Below are 10,672 nucleotides of genomic sequence, written 5' to 3'. Positions count from 1 at the left end.
TTTGATTTGCAAAGGAAGTAAAAAGAATGCCTTCATTTAGTAGGAAAAACATAAGTACAGAAATATGGTAAGAAAATGGAAAATCTGGTTATAATTTTAGAATAAAAATTACTATAGATTTCCTTATTATGCTGATGCGGGAGTGGAAAATTTAAAATTAGAATTGTTAACCTCAGATCCAAATTTGAAGTGGTGAGGTTTGAGAGTTTCAGTGAGCCTCGTTTAACTAGTGTGTGTGTGTGTGTGTGTGTGTGTGTGATATTGGAGAAAGAACTTCTGGCTTTTCTAAGGATCTAATTTACATTGAATTGTACAAGCATTGATGGGATGTTTGACAAACGTTGAAGATGTTGTGATTACAATTTTTGGTGAATTGGAAGGTCAATTCTGGGGGCTTGTTCAATGAAAACGTTTAGGCAACAGAAGTAAATATAGCTCTTCATCAAGGAAATTTTATTTGAGGGAGTTTACATTGTTCTCTACAGTAACAACAAAAATAGGGCAACTTACAGAGAAGTTAGTAAGCTAAGTAAACATTTTGTCTTTAGCAAAGCTTATCATTTGCATATTTCTTATTTCTTGATTAAGAAGACTCTTGCAACCAACCTTTTAAAGGCTTCCTTTACCTCCTTGTTCCTAAGTGTATATATAAGGGGATTCAGCATGGGTGCAATGATTCCATAGAAGAGAGAAACCATCTTTCCTCGGTCCTTGGAGCTGGGCGAAGGTGGTTGCAGGTACACAGAGACGGCTGTACCATAAAAAAGAGACACCACAATTAGATGGGAACCACATGTCCCAAATGCTTTTTGTCGACCTTCAGCAGACTGTATCCTCAATACTGCTTGGACAATAAAAGCATATGATATAAGGATGAGTGTCAGGGGTATTAGATGGAAGAGCACACTGACAAGGAATAGTTCAGCCTCATTTGCTGTTGTCTCAACACAAGATAACTTGAGCAGTGCAGGGACTTCACAGAGAAAGTGATCTATCACATAGGGGTCACAGAGTGGCAGCTGGAGAGTCAGGGTAGACAACCACACTGAGTTACTAAAACCAGTAACCCAGGATGCAGCTGCCAACTGGAGGCAGAGTCTCTGGTGCATGATAACTGAGTAATGGAGAGGCCGACAAATAGCTACAAACCTATCAAAGGACATGACGGCCAGGAGAAGATATTCAGTAGCCCCCAAGACCAGAAATATGAAAAGCTGGGCTACACAGCCACGATAACTGATTACTTTCCTGATGCTGCATAAATTTACTAGCATTTGTGGGACTATACATGTGGTGTAACAAAGATCCAGGAGTGATAGATTGGTAAGAAAAAAATACATGGGGGTATGAAGTTTGGAGTCCAGGCGTGACACTAGAATAATGGTCAGATTGCCAAAGATGGTCACAATGTAAGAAATCAAGAAGACCACAAAGAGTGGAAACTCCAGCCAAGGTCGATCTGAGAAACCTAGCAGAATAAACTCCTGTATGATGCTGTCATTTACCCAATTCATGATTATGTTTCAACTCTTGGTTTCTTGAAACAGAAAAATTCAGGAAGTCAATTAACACATATTTGTTAACTATTTCAGTTACTTATAGTCATTTTACTACCTGTTTGAAGATATTTACAGAATTGATATTGCTTGTTTTATTACATGAAAAATATACAGTTGAAAATGCTCATACTTACCAAAGTATTTCTAAAATTTAATCTTTCTATATCTGTATCATCACTGCAAAAGTGAAAGCTAAAATGTAAAAAGTAGATTCCTGATTTTAAACAACTTTCACAAAATTTCTTCTTTGATTTTTTGTCGTTTGGTTAATTTTTGTAATACTGTCCACATAGATAGCTATTATTAGATTCGGTCATAATCTCTAACACATTTTTTTCACTCTAATTTCTCAATGTTAAGGAAACTGCCTTGTCATCTGAAACAAACAATTTGTTAGTTTCTTAAATTTTTTTTTATTTCAATAGGTTTTTGGGGAACAGGAGGTGTTTGGTTACATGAATAAGTTCTCTAGTGGTGATTTCTGAGATTTTGGTGCACCCACCACCTGAGCAGTGAACACTGTACCCAATGTGTAGTCTTTTATCCTTCAGCTCCCTCCTTCCCTTTCCCCCCAGTCCCCAAAGTCCATTGTGTCATTCCTCATAGCTTAGTTCCCACTTATGAATGGGAACATACGATGTGAAACAATTAAAATTATTTAGACCGCCTCAAAAACTATGCATATAGGCTCTAGCAAGCTATTAGACACATCTCAGGGAAACATCTTTTGGCTTCTAAGACCTTATCAAATTAGAATAAAAAGATATTAGTAGCATGGAATTTGGAGGCAGACAAGTCTGGGTCCATGTCCCTACTACATAAGTCATTAGTTACATCCTCCTGGGAATGTTTCTTACTCTTTGTGAGCTTCAAGCTCCTCATCTATAAAATGAGTATAATAATACCTTCCTGGGATAGTGGTACAAAGTGTAGACTAAAGGAACTGTAGTCATCTTCTGATGCTCAGAGAAAAATTATGTATGATTTTCAGAACTTTAAATGTCCTAGGGTTGCCAATAAAAAATGACTCTGTGAGGTAATATTTATCTTGTTCTCTCCACAACTCCAATACCATCAACTTTAACAACAGAGATAATAATAACTATCTGATGTGAAGTATAAATGTGATCTTTAATGTAAATTACCTGGCATAATGGCACACAGCAATGTGAATGAAAGTATCATATGACACAGGAACTCTGAGACATTCGGGGCAGAGGCTGTTCAGAGCCCTAAATTTGCTAAGTACTAATATAAGTCAATGCTACCAGTTAAAAATTTCCAAATCATCTATCTTGCTACCACCACCCTCTATTGTTTTATTATAATTTTGTTAGTGTAAAAATGTCAATTTAAGGATAGGATCATAAATTTTAAATTATTATTCAATATGTATTTCAATTTTGCTCACTTATTCTACAGTTCTCAGTATAAAATGGCAGGGAAAGCTTTTATAGCCTCTCAAATGAGTCCCTGCATATTATTGACAGCTGCATATTATTGACATGCTATGCAGCTGTCAATAAAATTAGGAATGTGGTATAGATATAAATTCAGATATAGATATACATGTACAAAAACATTCAAATCCTTAAGGAAAAAAACAAGTTTCTGAACATGTATTTAGCATGCTTCCATGTGTTTACATAAGGGAATATAATCATATTGGTCAGTATTCATATATGTATAAAATTACCTGGAAGTACACAGAGGTGTTAAAAGTTGTTACTTCTGGGGAATGGAAATGGAAAGAGGGAGAAAAATCAGATTTTGATATTTAACTTTATCCTTGCTCTTTCTAATTTTTAACAAATATAATGCTTTTTATTATTAATAAAGATTATTATGTATTATATAATAACTTTAAGTGAGGACATATTCATACTGTACGTTTTACTATAAAGACAAGCATTGCTTTAGACTTTATAACTGAAACAATCTTATATGAATTTAGACTTTTATCTCAACAAATTTTTAAAACAGGATCTACATTAATCTACATGGACATTTTCTAAAGACTGGAATGCAAGGGCATTGGGCATTCGGCATCTTATTGACAAAAAAAATCAAAAAGAGTTGCCACTCATTATAGGAATTCTGAAAAGCAGAACAAATGGAATCCATAAAAAGAGATTTCACAAGTTCACAATTTCCTTGAATTAACAAGTGTTGGAAAATACCCTCAGTCTATATAATTAGGGTCACTGCATATCTCAGTTTGCACAGGACTGCGAGTTTACTCCTGCTGTTCTGACACAATTACTAATAGAACCCCTCAGTCTTCAAAAGAGTTCATGTTTGGGTGATAAGTTATAAGGTCTCTCTAGCTGTAATATTGGAGACTAAAATAATTTTCAAATTATTGTTCAAGAGATACCTCATCACTGAGGACACTGCATATGCTTTCTCCTTACTTGGGCCAGTGGCTTTCCCTGACCAGCCCTGTATCTGGCATTTCTCTGCTAGAATTCAGCCAAAAACAAACTCTCCAAGAAGCCCTGACTAATGAAAATTCTAGAAGGGAGGAATTCAATTAACTTCTACTCTTTCTCACTGAGGTTCAGCAATTACAAAAGTATTAAATGCACTTCTGTTATAGGTAATGTCCATGATCCACAGCAGTGAGGGAAATTTTGCCCCAAATTTCTCCTGCATGAGAACAAAAGTACTGGGGAGACTGTAGTACAACTCATTCTTATATTCTGCTTTGCTAACTTTTGGGGCAAAATTTCCCCATCTTTCAAATATCCAGTAACCTCTTTACATATCCACTCTAAAAGAGAGAACTTTTGTTAAAAAGTTGAAAAATTGTCTGGGCGTGGTGGCTCACGCCTGTAATCCCAGCATTTTGGAAGGCTGAAGTGGGTGGATCACCTGAGGTCAGGAGTTCAAGACCAGCCTGGCCAACATGGTGAAACCCCTTCACTACTAAAAATACAAAAATTAGCTGGGCATGGTAGCACACACCTATAATCCCAGCTACTCAGGAGGCTGAGGCATGAGAATCACTTGAACCTGAGAGATGGAGGTTGCAGTGAGCTGAGATAGTGCCACTGCGCTCCAGCCTGGGCAACAGAGTGAGACTCCATCTCAAAAAAAAAAAAAAAGTTGAAATATTATCTTGCACACAGAAGTTTCAAGTAATTTGAATTGTTATTCTTATCACTATCATTGGATTGGAAGGACTTGTTAACAATGGAAACAAGTAGGAATCTTGTATCTCTGAAATCCTCGCAAATAGCATAACCAATTATTTACCTGATTACACCTGTGCTGATGGTGGTGCCCAGTCATGGCTGAGATCGCAAAAGGCTACACAATCTATTTCTCTGGTCCTGAATAGAATTCTGTTTACAGCATCTTCAGAGGATATCATTCTCATTTTGAGTTAACGAGCTTTCCTTTGGTCAACATAGGAACATATTTTCATAATGTGAGACAAAAGGGATCAGATTGCATAGCAACTATCTTACAACTGCAGGTAAGAAAAAGTGAGTATTGGGCCAGGCACAGTGGCTCCTGCCTGTAATCCCAGCGGGAAGCTGGGGCTGATTGCTTGAGTCTGGGAATTCCCAGCATTTTTGGGAAGCTGAGGCAGATCGCTTGAGTCCAGTCCAGCCTGGGCAACATGGCAAAACCCTGTCTCTACCAAAAATACAAAATTAGCTGAGTGTGGTGGCAGGCGCTTGTAGTTTCAGCTACTCAGGAGGCTGATGTGGGAGGATTGTTTGAGCCCAGGAGGTTGAGGCTGCAGTGAGACATGATCGCACCACTGCACTCCAGCCTGGGAAACAGAGACCCTGTCTCAAAACAAAACATAACAAAAACAAACAAAGCAAAAACAAAATTGAGTACTGTAAAAAGCAACAGTTGAAAAGGGTTATTTGGACCTTTAGAACTTTTATCTATACATAACTCAGGATATTTCAATTTTATTGTCTGAATAAATACAATTACCACCTGTTTGTTTGTATATTAGTTGGGATTGCATCCATCAGCTACATACTGAAGTTTTTCGGTATATGGCTGACAGAGGATTCTGAATGATGAGGTTCAACAAAGTCCTGAAAACTTTATTTTAAGCTGTTTACTATGGAGTGAGCATTGAGATAAGAAATATGACAACAGCTGTAGTTTAGATGCTGCTACTAAGTCACTTCACAACTGGGCAAGTTACTCAATGGCTTTGGGAAGCAGTTTAATCTATGGTAACACCAGAGTTTTCTGTTTTCCATTCGACATAAAAATTGTTTGCTTCTAAGTTTTCTATAATTATCATACCTCTGAGAATGTATAAAAAGCTTTAAATATACTACAGTGAACCCCCATGTTCCTGCTGGAGTATAAGGATAAATACTAGGAGTAATTTTTCACCCAACAGTGCAATTTGGCTTAGAATAGATGCAAAGTTTGCCAATATTTTTTGTCTGTTTCACAAAAGGTTAATTATTCAGGTAGAAATCTGAATTTAGAGGTTCAGAGAGATTATTTTCATAGGCTAAATTATTTTCATAGGCAGACAGAAGGTTCAAATCTAAGACTGCTCTGCTCTCAAGTTTTAATTTCCAGTAGAGATAACAAAACATTGCAAATAGCAGTATAAAACAAATAAATGGAATTAAGAAACTGGAGCCTTAGTCAAATTTTTCTAAGTGAGATAATCATAAACGTCCAAGTGCTCAAAACACCCAAATTTTAGCAGGTTTTATATAATAAATTTCTTAAATGTGTTCTACATACCTCTATTTTAAGCATTAGTGATAGGATGATTTGTGTGTCCAAGAAGCTTTAAATTCAAATAGGATGAACTGGAGGCATGTGGATTCAATAACCTCTTCGTAAGCTATTAATTGTAAAAACTGATATGGTGAAGTTTGTTCATTTTTCCCTTGTTTCACACTGTAAGTGGCAAATTATAAGATATCCATTCAGGATTAATTTAGAAAATATGAGAATAGGTACAAAGCATTACAGATGATCAGACATGTTTTTCTGATATTATATTACCAAGTAGGAAGGTATTTATTGGTCTTTCCAGAATTCTCCTCACCAGTTTTACAAAATAAATGAGAGGGATAGGAAACTATTTTTGAATGTCGGGTGTTCTCTGGCTTACAGGGGAAGATAACAACCCTCATGTGGTTTATGGTAATTGACCATGGTATCTGATGGGAAGAGAGAAGGAGGAGATCTCTGTGATGTGACACTTCATTTTAGTTTAGATTTGCTCCCTGATACCCTTTCTCTGGGGATTGTCTCCTCAATTGTTTCTGAGACAAAAGGGAACGACAGCAGGGACTAAAATACTTTATCAAATAAAGTCTGGATTTTGTGTCATTAAACTGAGTGTTCGTTTCCTTTTTACTAATCAAGTTCTGTCAAGCCACAAAAAATGTCCATTTACTCTGAAATCCTGAGGTCAGTATCTATGCAATAAAATAGGCTTCCAGTTAATTTGATGTAGAAATATTTTTACCTTGATTTACATAAAGTAGTTTTCTTCATTATATATCCAAATAGGCTTCTTTTCTTTCATAGATTTTGAATTTCTAGCCTTAGTTGAAAAGCTCTTCGGTTCAATGTAATTTCCTAGATTTTTTTTTCCAAGATTAAAAAAAGATTTATATTTTTCTATAGTTTTTCTATACAGGATTTGTTTTTATACATTCTAATATATAGTTTCCTCAGCTTTCAAGGATGAGTAGATATGAGAAAATATATTTGTGGTTATGAAAAAGGTTGGTATCTACAATATAAATAGAGTTTTTATAAAGCCCAAGAAAAACACAAATAACACAATTGAAAAAATGCTAAATAATATGACCATATACATACTGTGAACTCAGAATAGCAAATCTATATAAGATTTTAAATTCCCAAATATTCAGACAAATATATTAAAGTAGTAATGATGAGTCACTTATCAGATTGAAAAAACAATGTAACTAGCAGTAACTCCTGAATGTTGCTGAGGGAAAAAGGCTCTCATAAATTATGGTTAGAAATTCAAAGTGTCACTGACATTTTAGAAATAAATAGGGCAGTTAATCTTGAAAAAAATACTCTGTTCATCAACATAGCAATGCCATTCATGGAAATTTATCCTATGGAATAAAATATACTGGTACACAAATCGTAGAAACAATAATTTTTATTGTAGCAATGTTTGTGGTGGCCAAAGTAGAGAAAAAATTAGTTTCTCAATAGGAAATTGACTAGTAATTAACCTAATCCAGAAGTATTTGCCTGTGATGTTGCTGAGTGAGAAAATGAAGATGTAAAAAAGAATAAATAACATGATCTTAATTATATAAACAATGACTAAAACACTCTCAATATAACTGTATGTATTGTGCACCTGCATGGAATTATACGAGAGTGAAGAAGAATAAAGAACACTTGTTAGCTCCTTCATGTGGGCAATCTGGAGCACAGAGGCTGATAGCTGTGAAGGGAGAAGGAAGGGGCATCAAGTAAACCAGGGAAAAAGACTAAGATGTAATCCACAAAAAATAATGTATAGCATTTAAAACCTTCCCAAACTAATAACAGTGCTTATCTCTGAAAGTAAGAGTGAGCGTGAGGGCGGGATTAGTCAGGGGAAAATGTTTATAATGTTGGATTTTCTTTTTTCTCATAAATGCTTACAATAGATAATTTAAATAAAGGCAATAGTATTTAAAGAAAAAAAAAACAGAGGGCTAAACAAATAAGAAAATAAAGACAAATCTTTAGTTTGCAGAGTGAACCAAGGTAAATAAACTAAAAAAATTCAGTAGTCCTTAAAGTGGAAAATTAAGAAATAATGCTCAGTTATCAAAGGGACTGGAAACAGGGAAGAATCTGCAGTTTAATAATAATAGTATCAATGTTTACTATGCTTACAATGTCCTATAAAATTGCTACACTTTATCTTTATTTTTTTAATGTGGAAATGGAGGCTTAGAGAGGTTAAACAAACTTTCCAAAATTAACATAATTTGTTAGAAAGCCTAGATATACTATGAATCTACATTTTGGTTTAAGTTTAATTTCTCCTCTTTGACTAATGCTTAAGGATGATTCTTGCCAAACTCAACACTCCCCGCTTACTCTAATTTCCCAGAGGACCACTTACTTGATTAGTAGTGAAAGATCTCTTGAAACAATATAATTATAATTTTGTGTATTAATTTCTGACCATCTAATCAATTACCTCTCCTTATATCAGAATGAAATAGGCTTGGCTACAGTAATATTTTAGTGACTAGCCTTGAGGGTTGGATCACTCAGGCTTAGCTCTCAGGAAGAACTTTGTATATAAGAGGGAACTGAGCATTGAGAAAGACAGTTTTAATAGTACTTTAGGAAACACCAAGTATTAAATATTTGAGAGACTAAGTAAAAATTTAACATGTTCTCAAGCAAGGCTGATTTGCAGTATAAATTAAAGTAGGATACCCAAACCTCATTCTTAGTTTACATTTTCCCTTTTATGATGGGAAGGTCAGCAACATCATTATGTTTAGTATGTAGAAGCTCAGGTAAAACTTGGAGCATTCTTGGATTAGATGGGTTTCCATGAACTGATATTATGACTCAACAAATTTTAATTACTGCCCCCAAAATTAGAGTGGGCATGATTCTGGAAGAATTCAGGCCTTTTCATAAATGTAATCTTGGTATCTTATACCTGTATATTGGGTATATGTAGGGTTCAGGGCAGGGTCTAGCTAGGCCCCCAAAAAGCAAGGATTCAAGAATGGAAGCTAGACACAAATGCATAGGAAAATTTGGAAAAGTGTGACATTGAGAACCTTACAGAGCTTAGTGGCCTTAGAAATAGTATTCTAGTTTGTGAAAGCATAGGAATGTGTGAATGTTTTAGTGGGAGAGCTGAATAAATCCTTAGCAATATTTATCTCATTCTGATGCCCATATTTGGTTGAAATATACTTTATGTTATTCTTTGCACTGAATGTTTTGCAAAAATTATTGAGTGGAAATAAGTTCTTTCATGTATATATATGATGAATGCACTGTGGAAAGGAAAAGTAATGAGGTAGAACATCATGTTTTATATAAAATGCTCTGTCTTGCAAATTTGCTGAAAATTAGAATCAAATTCTATGTCAATAAGGCAGGTGAGCCAGTTGTATTTTCTGTAAAAGAAATTCTATAGCAGCAGAAAAGGCTGAAGATGTTGGCTCACATTAAGAGGAAATGAGGGTGGTGTGGGGAGATGCTGAAATTCTACTACAATTATAAAAACCTTCCATACTGAAATTCGTAAGAATAATGATTTTAAAACAGTGAATAGTAAGATCACGTGCTAAGAGAAATATCTGGAGTAACTGAAGACAACAATAAGGTTTCCTTCAAAAAAGGACAGTCAAAATAGTGATTCACTTAATTTGATGCTGCAATTATCAAAAAGAGGTTATTTGAGTACAAAGATAAAAGTGTTCTTTTGAGGCTTCCTTTTAAAAATACCTCCTGTAGTAAAATCTGTCATTTTTATTGTCACAAAATCTTGATCAAATTGTCTCCCCATTTCATTTTACTATTTGTCTGTTGCTGATATGTATAGATACAATTGATTTTTGTGCATTGATCTGTTTTCCAGTGACCTTCATGAATGCATTTAATTAGTCTAATAGTTTCTATGTAGACTCTTTTGCATTTGAACACACACAATCATGTCATTGGGAAAAAATGATAATTATACTTCTTTCCATTTCTAGTGTATTTTATTTATTTTTCTTGTCTTATTACACAAGCTAGGACCATCAGTATAATGCCAAAAAGAAGTGATGATTGTGGGCCTCTGTGTCTCATTCAATACTTTATAGTTGTGTATGATGTCTGCTGCAGGTTTCTTGTAAGTATTCTTCATCAGCTTAAGTGAGTTTTCACTGTATTCCTAGTTTGCTAAGATTTAAATAGGGGTTTGATTTTATCAAATGCTTTGTCCAAATCTGTAGAGATTTGCCAAATTTTTTTAAAAAATTGATAAATAGTACGAAATGATTTTCAGATGTTACATCACTCTATCCTGCGATAAACAACACGAGTGCAATATGCTATACTTCTTGTATAACACTAGATAAAATTGGTTAACAAAATTGTTTAGG

The 10,672-nt window shown here is 34.8% G+C and overlaps 1 protein-coding gene across 1 annotated transcript; it reads right to left on the bottom strand.

The window, feature by feature from the left end:
• Window positions 1–572: 572 nt before the first annotated feature.
• Window positions 573–1,514, bottom strand: LOC100992621 (olfactory receptor 2B6). The gene has a single exon (XM_003829703.2). It carries the CDS (start codon window positions 1,512–1,514, stop codon window positions 573–575), a length of 942 nt encoding a protein of 313 aa, XP_003829751.2.
• Window positions 1,515–10,672: the final 9,158 nt, after the last annotated feature.

This window comes from Pan paniscus, chromosome 5 (assembly GCF_029289425.2).
Source record: "Pan paniscus chromosome 5, NHGRI_mPanPan1-v2.0_pri, whole genome shotgun sequence".
In the NCBI taxonomy this organism is placed as follows: Eukaryota; Metazoa; Chordata; class Mammalia; order Primates; family Hominidae; genus Pan; species Pan paniscus.
Note: the sequence above shows the minus strand (reverse complement) of the source record. Positions and strands in the feature narration are given on the sequence as shown.